The following is a 15,121-nucleotide window of genomic DNA, read 5'->3' on the forward strand; positions in this document are numbered from 1 at the left end:
AGTGCAATGTAATCGGTGTCCAAAAATGCAGATTACCGATTGTTATAAAAACTTGAAAATCGGCCATAATTAATCAGCCATTCCGATTAATCGGTCAACCTCTAATTCAGACCCTTAACTCAGTAATTGCATTTAAAAATATATATATTTCTTTAATGTATCACCTTTGGCAGCGATTACAGCCTCTGGTCTTCTTGGGTATGACGCTACAAGTTTGGAACGCCTGTATTTGGGGAGTTACTCACATTCTTCTCTGCAGATCCGCTCAAGCTTTGTTAGGTTGGATGAGAAGCACAGCAATTTTCAGGTCTCTCCAGAGATGTTCGATCGGATTTAAGTCAGGGCTCTGGCTGGGCCACTCAAGGACATTCAGAAACTTGCCCCGAAGCCACTCCTGCTTTGTCCTGGCTGTGTGCTTAGGGTCATTGTCCTGTTGGAAGGTAAACCTTCGCCCTAGTCTGAGGTCCAGAGCGGTCAGGAGCAGGTTTTCATCAAGGATCTCTCTGTACTTTGCTCCATTCATCTTTCCCTCGATCCTGGCTAGTCTCCCAGTCCCTGCCTCTGAAAAACAAACCCACAGCATGATGCTAACACCACCATGATTCACTGTAGGGATGGTGCCAGGTTTCCTTTTTTCCTCATGGTCTTAGAGTCCTTTAGGTGCCTTTCGGCAAAATCCAAGCGGGCTGTCATGCGCCTTTTACAGAGGAGTGGCTTCCGTCTGGCCACTCTACCATAAAGGCCTGATTGGTGGAGTGCTGCAGAGATGTTTGTCCTTCTGGAAGATTCTCCCAGAGGAACTCTGGAGCCATGTCAGTGATAATTGTATTCTTGGTCACCTCCTTGACCAAGGCCCTTCTCCTCTGATTGTTCAGTTTGGCCTGGCGGCCAGCTCTAAGAAGAGTCTTGGTGTTTCCAAACTTCTTCCATTTAATAATGGAGGACGCTGTGTTCTTGGGGACTTTCAATGATGCAAAAAAAAATTGGAACACTTCCCCAGATCTGTGCCTTGACACAATCCTGTCTCGGAGCTCTACGGACAATTCCTTAGACCTCATGGCTTGTTTTTTGCGCTGACATGCACTGTCAACTGTGAAACTTTATATAGACAGGGGTCTGCCTTTCCAAATCATGTCCAATCAATTGAATTTAACACAGGTGGACTCCAATTAAGTTGAATAAACATCTCAAGTTGTAGAAACAAAAAATGATCAATGGAAACAGGATGTACTGGAGCTCAATTTCAACTCTCATAGCAAAGGGTCTGAATACTTATGTAAATACAGTATTTGTTTTATTTTTTTATTATAAATTTGCAAAAATTTGACTAACTCTTTTTCGTTTTGTCATTATAGGGTATTGTGTATGAGGAATTTGTATTTATTTAATCCATTTTAGAATAAGGCTGTAACGTAACAAAATGTAGAAAAAGGGAAGGGGTCTGAATACTTTCTAATGCACTTTACGTTGGAGTTGCTTACCAAGATGACATTGAATGTTCCTGAGTGGCCGAGTTACAGTTGACTTAAATTGGCTTGAAAATCTATGGCAAGATTGTTCCAGTCAGTCCTGGGATTCAAACCGGCAACCCTCTAATTACTGGCCTGCCTCTCTAACCCCGTGGCTACCTCCACCCCCATATGAAGCCTAGGTAAGGATTTATCTGAGGCATGTAAGCCTATTAATGTAATCAGTATTAGGCTGCTTTGACATTTTTATGCTACTGCACACCAGTGATGTAAAGAAGGCATGAAACATATGTCCATAAGTCACGGACAGTATTTCCCTACATTTAACAAAAAAAAGTGAGAGAAAGGAAGAGAAAGCGAGAGATCAGCAGCTAACCTGTATGCATTGTCTCCTGGTAACTCTCATATCATCCTGGCAGGAGAGTCCAGCAGCACACCACAGCTCACTGGAGAAAGACAAACAATTAACTATATTAGCCTTAGTGTATTTGTGCTTGCAAGGCTATTTCCTGTTAGGCTATGTCGTAACCTTGATTATTACCTATATCTAATTATTTTCTGGTGCTGCACCTTCCAACCATAAAAGCCCACCCACTTGGGAGCCAGGCCCCCACCACTGGGGAGTGAGGCCCAGCCAATCAGAATTACTTTTTTTCCCACAAAAAGGGCTATATTGCAGACAGAAACACTCCTAAATTTCAGCTGCTGTCTGGGTGGCTTGTCTCAGACGATTCTGCAGGTGAAGATGCCGGATGTAGAAGTCCTGGGCTGGTGTTATTGCACATGGTCTGCGGTTGTGAGGCCAGTTGAACGTACTGCCAAATTCTCTGAAACAACGTTGGGAGGCGGCTTATGGAAACATTAAATTCTCTGGCAACAGCTCTGGTAGACATTGCTGCAGTCAGCATGCAATGCATTGTACGATACCTCAAAACTTGATATCTGTGGCATTGTGTTGTGTGACAAAGTTGCACATTTTAGAGTGGCCTTGTATTGTCCCCTGCACAAGGTGCACCTGTGTAATGATCATGCTGTTCAAACTTCTTGATATGCCACACTTGTCAGGTGAATAATTATCTCTGCAAAGGATAAACGCTCACTAACAGGGATGTAAACAAATTTGCGCACACATTTGAGGGGGAAAAAGTAGCTTTTTGTGCATGACATTTGTCCTGATCATGTAGGCCTGACAATTGTTCTGCCTAATTCAGTGCTTTTTCCCAAATTAAGTTCTGTTTGTTTTTCCAGGTTTCAGATTTTTTCCTGTTGTTCATGTTTTTATTCAGAAAAATCACACTTTTTTAAAAAAAATAATAGAAAAAAAATCAACAAATGTGGATGTTCTAAGTCCACAATGTTTAAACCACATCAGTAGACCACTTGAGTTCAGGGAAAAAGCTAATACATGTTCATTTTTGGGTGTAGATACCCTTTCAATTCAAGTGTGCAGTCTGCTCACCAGCAAAAGACTTGCTTGGTTAGCACATTTCTGTAGCACCCTTTATTTTTTATTTTATTTATTTAACGAGGTAAGTCAGTTAACTTAGGGATCAGCGTCCCGTCAACGGGACAGTGGTAAATCATGCAACGCTTTATTTTAGAGAAACAACAAATGTCGTTACATAAGTGTTTGATATCGGCTGAAAGCTTCAATTCTTGTTAACATAACTGCACTGTCCAATTTACAGTAGCTATTACTGCGAAAAAATGCCATGCTATTGTTTGAGGAGAGGTCCTAACAAATAAACCATTTTTTCACCGCGATAGGTTTGATAAATTCACCTCTGAAGGTGAAATATGTACTTACATTCTGAAATCTTGCTCTGATTTATCATCCAATGGGTCCCAGAGATAACATGAAGAATCATTTTGTTAGATAAAATCCTTGTTCATATCCTAAAAAGGTCCATAAAGCATGCACGATCGATCTTGTATTTCCACTTGAATTTGCAAAGAAAGAAAAAGAAAGATCTAACCCTAAATGTTGTTTCAACCAGTCAAATGACGTTCATATGTATTCCTCAGAGATCCTAGAATGTAACCAGACTTCCCTATATCATTAGGGGTGTAGTATAACCTATAGGACACCAACTTTGGTCAGAGAGCGACACCTTCATGGCACACCGATGACGCGGGCGGTCTTCACTTGATTGACTCTAACTTTGTCAAATAAGCACCAATCGGGGTCAAACAAAGCTAGCTAGATAGCCAATGAGCTGGGCTTTACGGGAGTATCCCATAAAGTAAACCCTGTATCTGTAGCAAAATATAGCTGCTTTTTCCTTTTGGACAAAAAATATCCAAATATTCAGAGTTATGACGTTGTGAAAACTGGTTGTTTTGAAAATGTTGAAATGTAGTTCAATCATACGTCAAGTGAAACTTTGCACATACACTGCTGTCATCTTGAGGATACCATCAGAATTACAACCAGAGTGATGGCTGGAAGTGGGACCTTTCTGTTGCATTACAAAGATGGTGGTAGGGGGAAAAAACGTTTTTTTTTCCTTTGTATTTTCTTCTACCAGATCTATTCTGTCATATTCTCCTACATTCGATTCACATTACCACAAACTTCAAAGTGTTTCCTTTTCAAATGGTACCAAGAATATGCATCTTTGCTTCAGGGCCTGAGCTACAGGCAGTTAGATTTGGGTATGTCATTTTAGGCAAAAATTGAAAAAAAGGGTCTATCCCTAAGATTTAATAACAAATTCTTATTGACAATGACGGCCTACCCCAGCCAAACCCTAACCAAGAAGACGCTGGGCCTATTGTGCGCCGCCCTATGGGACTTCCAATCATGGCCGGTTGTGATACAGCCTGGAATTGAACCAAGGTCTGTAGTGACACCTCTAGCACTGAGATGCAGTGCCTTAGACTGCTGCGCCACTCGGGAGCCCGAGTTTGCTAAACAAATCACCACTGGATTGATGAAAATAATCATGATATCATTCTTCCAGGTAGGCATAGACTTTTGAGTTTTTTGGGGAACGCCTTTCCACCTACCAGAAGACTGTTGTCATTAGCACCATCACTAATGGCTACACATAGTACTAGACACATACAGACAGGGGCATTCCTGGGCCGTTGCCTCTTCAGAAAGTTGGTAGGAAAATACAAATCGCTTATGCATTTCTAAATGTCTTATCGTAATCTTGGGCAAATTAATAAATGTTCTAATAAATTCAATACATTTAGTAGATTTCCCACTATTCAATACATTTTTGAATACTGTTGAATTCCGTTTTAATGTCTGGATTCCATGATTCCAGATTTTATAGGGCCCTAGGCATTGGTCTTTAAACCACCAATGCCATTTTCATGAGATAAAAAATCTCATGCTAATTGGACAGCAAATAATATTCTGATGAAAATCAATACATTTAGTATCCTCTTCATATATCGCATTAGCTGTGCGTGGAGATTGGTTCACGGCGTTTCTCAATCGTATTATCTTTCTACTCTGACCGTCTGTTTTGGGCTCGGTCTCGCTACCAAACATGCAATATTTTTTGAACAGAACTGGAATGCAGCCTATGCTTACCTGGCAGAATGATATCATGATTACAGTGCCTTGCGAAAGTATTCGGCCCCCTTGAACTTTGCGACCTTTTGCCACATGTCAGGCTTCAAACATAAAGATATAAAACTGTATTTTTTTGTGAATAATCAACAAGTGGGACACAATCATGAAGTGGAACGACATTTATTGGATATTTCAAACTTTTTTAACAAATCAAAAACTGAAAAATTGGGCGTGCAAAATTATTCAGCCCCTTTACTTTCAGTGCAGCAAACTCTCTCCAGAAGTTCAGTGAGGATCTCTGAATGATCCAATGTTGACCTAAATGACTAATGATGATAAATACAATCCACCTGTGTGTAATCAAGTCTCCGTATAAATGCACCTGCACTGTGATAGTCTCAGAGGTCCGTCAAAAGCGCAGAGAGCATCAGGAAGAACAAGGAACACACCAGGCAGGTCCGAGATACTGTTGTGAAGAAGTTTAAAGCCGGATTTGGATACAAACAGATTTCCCAAGCTTTAAACATCCCAAGGAGCACTGTGCAAGCGATAATATTGAAATGGAAGGAGTATCAGACCACTGCAAATCTACCAAGACCTGGCCGTCCCTCTAAACTTTCAGCTCATACAAGGAGAAGACTGATCAGAGATGCAGCCAAGAGGCCCATGATCACTCTGGATGAACTGCAGAGATCTACAGCTGAGGTGGGAGACTCTGTCCATAGGACAACAATCAGTCGTATATTGCACAAATCTGGCCTTTATGGAAGAGTGGCAAGAAGAAAGCCATTTCTTAAAGATATCCATAAAAAGTGTCGTTTAAAGTTTGCCACAAGCCACCTGGGAGACACACCAAACATGTGGAAGAAGGTGCCCTGGTCAGATGAAACCAAAATTGAACTTTTTGGCAACAATGCAAAACGTTATGTTTGGCGTAAAAGCAACACAGCTGAACACACCATCCCCTCTGTCAAACATGGTGGTGGCAGCACCATGGCCAAGTCAAAGTCCAGACCTGAATCCAATCGAGAATCTGTGGAAAGAACTGAAAACTGCTGTTGACAAATGCTCTCCATCCAACCTCACTGAGCTCGAGCTGTTTTGCAAGGAGGAATGGGAAATTCAGTCTCTCGATGTGCAAAACTGAGACATACCCCAAGCGACTTACAGCTGTAATCGCAGCAAAAGGTGGCGCTACAAAGTATTAACTTAAGGGGGCTGAATAATTTTGCACGCCCAATTTTTCAGTTTTTGATTTCTTAAAAAAGTTTGAAATATCCAATAAATGTTGTTCCTTTTCAGACATTATGCAATGTGGCCCCTTGAAAGCGCCTCGGCTATGTCATGTTTGTCTGTTAGGGTAGGCTACACTACAGCTTTTTAAATGCCGACACAAAACCTTCTCTGGAGAGATGAACGGGCATTTTACTTGTCTGTAAAGGAATGCAGCTCTGAAGCAGGACTAACGTCCACTAGGCGACCAGAACTGTTAATCAAATAATCTCAAACTGCTACGCGCAGCCTGCCTGCAGACCGCCCTTTCCTAAAAAAAAAGTTTGTTAAGTACCGTGATTTACCAAGACATTTACTAGATAGAAAACATTTAGCTAACCAACCATTTAAAAAAAACAGCAGCACATAAATCAGGAATGTTTGTTGTTGTTAGGGAAACAATACAGAACATTCTACGCCGGAGCAGAATTGTAGTGTCTGAAAAGGTACAGACGCGTCAAATTTGTATGAATTATTATTGTCTAAAAAGTTGCAAATTGTTGCTATCAACATTTTACAATAGCTGCATTTTATGTCTGTGAACGGTCACGGTGGATATAACTTCATTGCCCGAACCTTAAAAGGTCATTCATATGTTACAGGGCCATTATTCTACATTGTAAATTGACATGGAATTGTATGAAACTGATTTTTTTAAATGGCAGTTTAAATGTTAACCTCTAGCGTCGAGCAATCCCGTATCCAGGAGCGTAATCATAGCCTCAAGCTCATTACCATAACTCAACATTTCCCATTCATGAAATTCACAAATGAAATGAAATAAATATATTGAAACACAAGCTTAGCCTTTTGTTAACAACACTGTCATCTCAGATTTTCTAAATATTCTTTAACCAAAGCTACACAAGCATTTGTGTAAGAGTATTGATAGCCTAGCATAGCATTAAGCCTAGCATTCAGCAGGCAACATTTTCACAAAAACAAGAAAAGCATTCAAATAAAATAATTTACCTTTGAAGAACTTCGGATGTTTTCAATGACGAGACTCTGTTAGATAGTAAATGTTCATTTTTTCCCAAAATATTATTTGTGTAAGAGAAATAGCTCCATTTTGTTCATCACGTTTGGCTAAGAAAAAAAAAACGAAAATGCAGTCACTTACAACGCCAAACTTCTTTCCAAATTAGCTCCATAATATCGACAGAAACATTGCGTTGTTTAGAATCAATCCTCAAGGTGTTTTTCACAATTCTATTCAATGAAAAATCATTCCTGGCAGTCGGTTTCTCATCAGAGGCAAACGGAAAAATACTGCCGCTGGAGATTACGCAATAATTGCGACGGAGGACACCAAGCGACCACCTGGTAAATGTAGTCTCTTATGGTCAATCTTACAATGATATGCCTACAAATACGTCACAATGCTGCAGACACCTTGGGGAAAACGTGGAAAAGGTAAGCTGACTCCTAGCTCCTCCACAGCCATATAAGGTGTCATTGCCATGAGGCGGTTTCAAAAAATGCAGCACTTCCCGATTGTATTTTTATCTGGGTTTTTTCTGTAACATCAGTTCTGTGGCACTCACAGACAATATCTTTGCAGTTTTGGAAACGTCAGAGTGTTATCTTTCCAAAGCTGTCAATTATATGCATAGTCGAGCATCTTTTCGTGACAAAATATCTTGTTTAAAACGGGAACGTTTTTCATCCAAAAATTAAAAGAGCGCCCCCTATATCGAAGAAGTTAAGCTAAATTGTCCATTTGTCACATCCCTTATATCTAGTAGCGATGGGCATTTGAAATCTATTTCACTTTTAAAATAATATGACATGTTTACAGATATTCGGATAGTCTAAATAAAAAAAATGCTCTTAGATCTCCTGATCAATCAGAATGACGCAAATACCGGTACCACAACAGCTGGCGTGGTTGTTTTTTGACTGCTATTCTCCAGTAGTTTTGGCTAACAGTCAGCAACAATGAAAGAGAAGAATGATTTTCACCATGATAGAAATTATTCTGTTTCAAAAACGTTTTCTGGTGAGTGTTTTGCATTGATCTGTGTTATCAGTGTTATCACCAGGCTATTTGAAGTGGACAAAATACCATAGGCTACCATTGTTAGAACTGACTGAAGGGCTACATGTAATATGAAAAAAAAGCACCTTTGTTTAAAATGCAACCTGAATGAGAGAAGAAAATGTTTGCCATAACACCAAAAATGGATGAGCATGCTTTGTAATGTTTATAAAACTAGAAATATATTACTAGTAAGAAGTAATGTGGTATATTGCTCAAGCCTTTTGACCAAGAGCCATAAAGTATTCACACCCCTCGACTTTCCACATTCTGTTTTGTTATAAAGTAGGATTCAAATGGATTTAATTGCCATTTTTGGTCAACGATCTACACAAAATACTCTAATGTCAAAGTGGAAGAAAACTTCTAAACACAGATGACGTTCTACAACTGAACATCAAGAATCAACAAAGTGCCTGCCCTGTCACAAAATGCTGAGTGATACAGCATATTTATTATTATAGTTTATGACTCCACGCTGACATTTTTCGCTGGGCGATATGGCCAAAATATATCACAGTATTTTTCACATTTTTGACAGTATAAACGTATGAGACAGTATTTCATGTTTCTGAATAAGAAAAACACTAACAAAATGTTTACACCTTTATTTAACTAGGCAAGTCAGTTAAGAACACATTCTTATTTTCAATGACGGCCTAGGAACGGTGGGTTAACTGCCTTGTTCAGGGACAGAACGACAGATTTTTACCTTGTCAGCTCGGTGATTCAATCTTACAACCTTACGGTTAAAAGTCCAACGCTCTAACCACCTGCCTTACATTGCACTCCACGAGGAGTCTGCCTGTTACGCGAATGCAGTAAGAAGCTACGGTCAGTTAGCATTAAACTTATCTTATAAAAAACTATCAATCATAAATCACTAATTAACTACACATGGTTGATGATATTACTAGTTTATCTAGTGTCCTGCGGTGCATATAATCGATGGGGTGCGCATTCGCGAAAAAGGACTGTCGTTGCTCCAACGTGTACCTAACCATAATCATCAATGCAATCAATACACAAGTATATATTTTTAAACCTGCATATTTAGATAATATTGCCTGCTAACATTAATTTATTTTTACTAGGGAAATTGTGTCACTTCTCTTGCAACAGAGTCAGGGTATATGCCGCAGTTGGGGCCGCCTGGCTCGTTGCGAACTGTGTGAAGACTATTTCTTGATAACAAATACAGCCAACTTAGCCAAACGGGAGATGATTTACCAAAAGCGCATTTGCGAAAAAAGCGCAATCGTTGCACGACTGTACCTAACCATAAACATCAATGCCTTTCTTAAAATCAATACACAGAAGTATATATTTTTAAACCTGCATATTTTGCTAAAAGAAATCCAGGTTAGCAGGCAATATTAACCAGGTGAAATTGTGTCACTTCTCTTGCGTTCATTGCACGCAGAGTCAGGGTATGTGCAACAGTTTGGGCCGCCTGGCTCGTTGCGAACTAATTTGCCAGAATTGTACGTAATTATGACATAACATTGAAGATTGTGGAATGTAACAGGAATATTTAGACTTATGGAGTTTCAACTAGGACCTGAGCCCTAGGACCATGCCCCAGGAATACCTGACATGATGACTCCTTGCTGTCCCCAGTCCACCTGACTGTGCTGCTGCTCCAGTTTCAACTGTTCTGCCTTATTATTATTCGACCATGCTGGTCATTTATGAACATTTGAACATCTTGGCCATGTTCTGTTATAATCTCCACCCGGCACAGCCAGAAGAGGACTGGCCACCCCACATAGCCTGGTTTCTCTCTAGGTTTCTTCCTAGGTTTTGGCCTTTCTAGGGAGTTTTTCCTTGCCACCGTGCTTCTACACCTGCATTGCTTGCTGTTTGGGGTGTTAGGCTGGGTTTCTGTACAGCACTTTGAGATATCAGCTGATGTACGAAGGGCTATATAAATAAATTTGATTTGATTTGATTTTGGATGCCACCCGTTAGATAAAATACGGAACGTTTTGTTTTCGAGATGATAGTTTCTGGATTCGACCATATTAATGACCTAAGGCTCGTATTTCTGTGTGTTATTATGTTAAAATTAAGTCTATGATTTGATAGAGCAGTCTGACTGAGCGATGGTAGGCAGCAGCAGGCTCGTAAGCATTCATTCAAACAGCACTTTTGTGCGTTTTGCCAGCAGCTCTTCGCAAGCACAGCCATGTTTATGACTTCAAGCCTATTAGCCCAATTGCTGGTGTAACCGATGTTAGCTAGTTAGCGGGGTGCGCGCTAATTATGATTCAAATGTCACTCGCTCTGAGACTTGGAGTAGTAATTCCCCTTGCTCTGCAAGGGCCGCGGATTTTGTGGAGCGATGGGTAACGCTGCTTCGAGTGTGGCTGTTGTCGATGTGTTCCTGGTTCGAGCCCAGGTATGGGCGAGGAGAGGGACGGAAGCTATACTGTTACACTGGCAATACTAAAATGCCTATAAGAACATCCAATAGTCAAAGGTATATGAAATACAAATGGTATAGAGAGAAAGTCCTATAAATACTATATTAACTACAACCTAAAACCTCTTAACTTCTTAAGGTATAGGGGACGCTTGCGTTCCACTTGGCCAAAAGCCAGGGAAAATGCAGCGGAAAATTCTAATAAAATGATATAAAAATCTAACTTTCATTAAATCACAATTAAAGCTACACTCGTTGTGAATCCAGCCAACATGTCAGATTTTAAAAAGGCTTTTCGGCGAAAGCATAAGAAGCTATTATCTGATGATAGCACAACAGTAAACAAAGAGAGTAGCATATTTCAACCCTGCAGGCGCTACACAAAACACAGAAATAAAATATAAAACATGCCCATCCAAGCTACTCAATACTGCCCCCCTGTCACCAAGAAGTTAATCCACTTCCCCAGAGTCAGATGAACTCGTAAATATAATTTTTTTATGTCCTTGCGTGCAGTTTGAAGGAAGTTGCTAACTAGCGCAATTGCTAACTAGCGTAAGCACGACTAGAAGTCTAGCATGCTAGTAGATACCCACAGACTTCCAGTCATTGCCCTAACACTAGTTAGCATTGGCTCACTAAACGTCCTCTAACTTTCTTCATACTGTACACGAGAAACATAAAATGGTATCCACAAGTTCATCTGACAGTGGGGAAGTAGATAAAGGGCATTGGCAAAATGCCGAAGTATCCCTTTAATTGTAAGGTACTTCATTGTTGACACAGAAATTATTTTATAGAGATAAAACAGCTGCATTGGACATTTTAAGCTTTTGCGCTGACAACCATTGTGCTACGTTTTTGCCCATTGAAGACCATTCAAGAAGCCTACAAAAGTAAAAATTTAAATTTAAAAAAAACTACAAGGCTACTTTCCACGTTACTTTCAAAGCGTGTTCTACTGTAAAAATAGACATTCCGTCACAGAGATAGACAATGAATCTCAACCGATTATGATATGGGGAAAATACAGTTTATGCCTACGTTTGAAAAGTTTCCTTCCAAAGTTGGTGCAGTAACATTTCCATCAACATCCGTGTACGTGCAGACACGGTTCTCATGAATGTTGAATATTGGCCTAATGTTCATTAGACATATTTGTGTTGAAAATAGCCGTTTTTACTTTCTTTTTTTCTCTTGGCTATTACCCATACACAACCAAAAACAGACAAATATGAACCGGCATAGAAATTACTGGCAGGAATCTTAAAATACAGATGCCCGTGTAATCACTTGTTGAGGAGTTTGCTGCTGTGATTAAAGTCAAGTCAAAGGCAGAGAGAACACAAATGCTTATTGTAAAGTACACTCAGCATGGAAGTTTTCTATAAGTAGCCTAAATAAAGAATGTGTCCCTGGGGTAATTCTGTTTCCAAGGAATCAACCATGTCATGACTGAAGCAGAAGCCCCTTTCAATTTGGGATGCATGATATATCGGTGAGCATATCAGAATCAGACAATATTAGCTAAAAATGCCAACATCGGCCCAATGTCTAGTTTAACGCCGATGTGCAAAACGGATGATGTGCAAAACCGATGTCAAAGCTGACGTGCTTAGCTATATAACTTAAGTAGCTGACGTAATGACGCCACGAAAAATACAGCGCTACACAGAACAAAATCAGAAAAATACCAAGCGCACATTTCCAACAACTAAACAAGTTCAAGTCGAGCAGTCATTTGAAAGAGTAAGAACATTTCAGCAAGACAACTGAAAGGCAAAATCCATTAACACCAAGATAATGGAATCAATTGCCCTTGACAATCAACCGTCCTCTGTCGTGGATGATGTTGGCTTTCGCCGACTGGTCGAGCCCCGGTACACACTATTTTTCAGATTTGCCCCCACCAGTTACACAGTATTGTTGAAACGTACATCTATGAGCTACTTGCTATGGGCGTCACTGCTATTAGCTTCACGGCTGACATTTGGACCAGCGATGTCAGCCCCATGCGCATGCGGAGTCTGACAGCACAGTGGGTCGACTAGGATTTCGTACTGATGAAAGCCGTATTACATGCTCAGGAATGTGCTGGTTCTCATACTGCTGCTGCCATTTCAATGGCATTTGAGAACATGTTTGAAACATGGACACACTCCTAGCGCCATTCGAACAACTGACTCGAGAAATAAGCTAATCAACTGTGTCTGCAGCAGACGTGATACCCTCTATCATGGCATTGAAACGCCTGCTCAATAAAACTGCCGACACAGACCGTGGGGTTAAAACTTACAAAAGTACTCAAGGCTGTGGACAAGCAATTCGGTGGCATTCTCTCTGAGCCTCTTTACTGTGTCACCACCATGCTCGATGCTAGGTACAAGGACCACTACTTCGATGTAGAGAAGAAACAGGGTTTATGTGAAATGTAACACAGCTGGACATACAGTGCACAGTGACAGTGTGCACAGAGGAAGAGAGGCCACGGACAGACAGAGCTGAGACTTCACTGCTTGACATGTATAATGAAATCGTGGTTGAGAATAAAACGACTATTATTATTTAATCTTTATTTAACTAGGCAAGTCAGTTAACCTGTTGTCACTAGGGGTCAGTATTTTCATTTTTGGAGAAATATCGTTCCCAAAGTAAAACGGGATATTTTGTCAGGACAAGATGCTAGAATATGCATATAATTGACAGCTTAGGATAGAAAACACTCTAAAGTTTCCAAAACTGTAAAAATATTGTCTGTGAGTACAACATAACTGATATTGCAGGCGAAAGCCTGAGAAAAATCCAATCCGGAAGTGACTCATGTTTTGAATGCTCTGCGTTCCGATGCGTCCTTATTGAGCAGTGAATGGGCTATCAACCAGATTCCTTTTTCTACGTATTCCCTAAAGTGTCTACAGCATTGTGACGTAGTTTCACGCCTTTATGTTGAAGAATACCCGTAAGCGGCTACATTGCGCAAGTGGTCACCTGATGGCTCTCAGAGTGATTCTTGCGTAAAATACAGAGGTAGCCATTTTTCCTATCGCTCCTACTGAAAAACCAATTGTCCCGGTGGATATATTATCGAATAGATATTTGAAAAACACCTTGAGGATTGAGTATAAACAACGTTTGCCATGTTTCTGTTGATATTATGGAGCTAATTTGGAATATTTTTCGGCGTTGTCGTGACCGCAATTTCCGGTCGATTTCTCAGTCAAACGTGAAGAACAAACGGAGCTACGCCTACAAAAAATAATATTTTGGGAAAAAGGGAACATTTGCTATCTAACTGGGAGTCTCATGAGTGAAAACATCCGAAGCTCATCGAAGGTACACTATTTAATTTGATTGCTTTTCTGATTTTCGTGACCAAGTTACCTGCTGCTAGCTGGACATAATGCTATGCTATGGATAAACTTACACAAATGCTTGTCTTGCTTTGGCTTTAAAGCATATTTTGATAATCTGAGATGACAGGGTGATTAACAAAAGGCTAAGCTGTATTTCAATACATTTCACTTGTGATTTTCTTGAATGGGAATATTTTCTAGTAATATTTATGTGCGTTGTGTTATGCTAATTAGTGTCAGATGATGACAATGATCCCGTTCACGGGATGGGAGTTACAACAAGTTAAGAACACATTCTTATTTTCAAAGACGACCTAGGAACGGTGGGTTAACTGCCTCCTTAAGGGGCAGAACGACAGATTTTCACCTTGTCAGCTCGGGTCATCCAATCTTGCAACCTTAAGATTAACTAGTCCAACGCAATAACAACCGTTGCACTCCACAAGGAGACTGACTGCCTGTTACGCGAATGCAGTAAGCCAAGGTAAGTTGCTAGCTAGCATTAAACTTATCTTATAACAATCAATCAATCAATCATAATTACTAGTTAACTACACATGGTTGATGATATTACTAGATATTGTCTAGCATGTCCTGAGTTGCGTATAATATGACTGAGCATACAAGCATACAAGTATCTAAGTATCTGACTGAGCGGTGGTAGGCAGAAGCAGGCGCGTAAACATTCATTCAAACAGCACTTTTGTGCGTTTTGCCAGCAGCTCTTCGTTGTGCGTCAAGCATTGCGCTGTTTATGACTTCAAGCCTCAACTCCCGAGATGAGGCTGGTGTCACCTAAGTGAAATAGCTGGTGTAACCTCAGTGAAATGGCTGGCTCGTTAGCACACGCTAATAGCGTTTCAAACGTCACTCGCTCTGAGCCTTGGGGTGGTTGTTTCCCTTGCTCTCCATGGGTAACGCTGCTTTGAGGGTGGCTGTTGTCATTGTGTTCCTGGTTCGAGCCCAGGGAGGAGTGAGGAGAGGGACAGAAGCTATACTGTTACACTGGGAATACTAAAGTGCCTATAAGAA

At 40.4% G+C, this 15,121-nt stretch overlaps 1 protein-coding gene across 8 annotated transcripts in view; it reads right to left on the bottom strand.

Annotated features, from left to right (window-relative positions):
* LOC110537568 (dual specificity tyrosine-phosphorylation-regulated kinase 1A) overlaps nucleotides 1–15,121 on the bottom strand; it is a 44,871-nt gene that overhangs the window by 21,606 nt on the left and 8,144 nt on the right. For 4 of the 8 annotated variants that reach the window (XM_021623711.3, XM_021623709.3, XM_090192452.1 and 1 more), the window contains exon 2: nucleotides 1,846–1,915. The exons of the other annotated variants lie outside the window; for them this stretch is intronic. In XM_021623711.3, the coding sequence (XP_021479386.3) occupies nucleotides 1,846–1,855 (10 nt within the window). In that variant the 5' untranslated portion in view covers nucleotides 1,856–1,915. The remainder of the gene's footprint in view (nucleotides 1–1,845; nucleotides 1,916–15,121) is intronic. 8 annotated transcript variants of the gene reach the window in all.

The sequence above is a fragment of the Oncorhynchus mykiss genome, chromosome 12, assembly GCF_057628025.1.
Source record: "Oncorhynchus mykiss isolate SJ-2025 chromosome 12, ASM5762802v1, whole genome shotgun sequence".
Taxonomy (NCBI): Eukaryota; Metazoa; Chordata; class Actinopteri; order Salmoniformes; family Salmonidae; genus Oncorhynchus; species Oncorhynchus mykiss.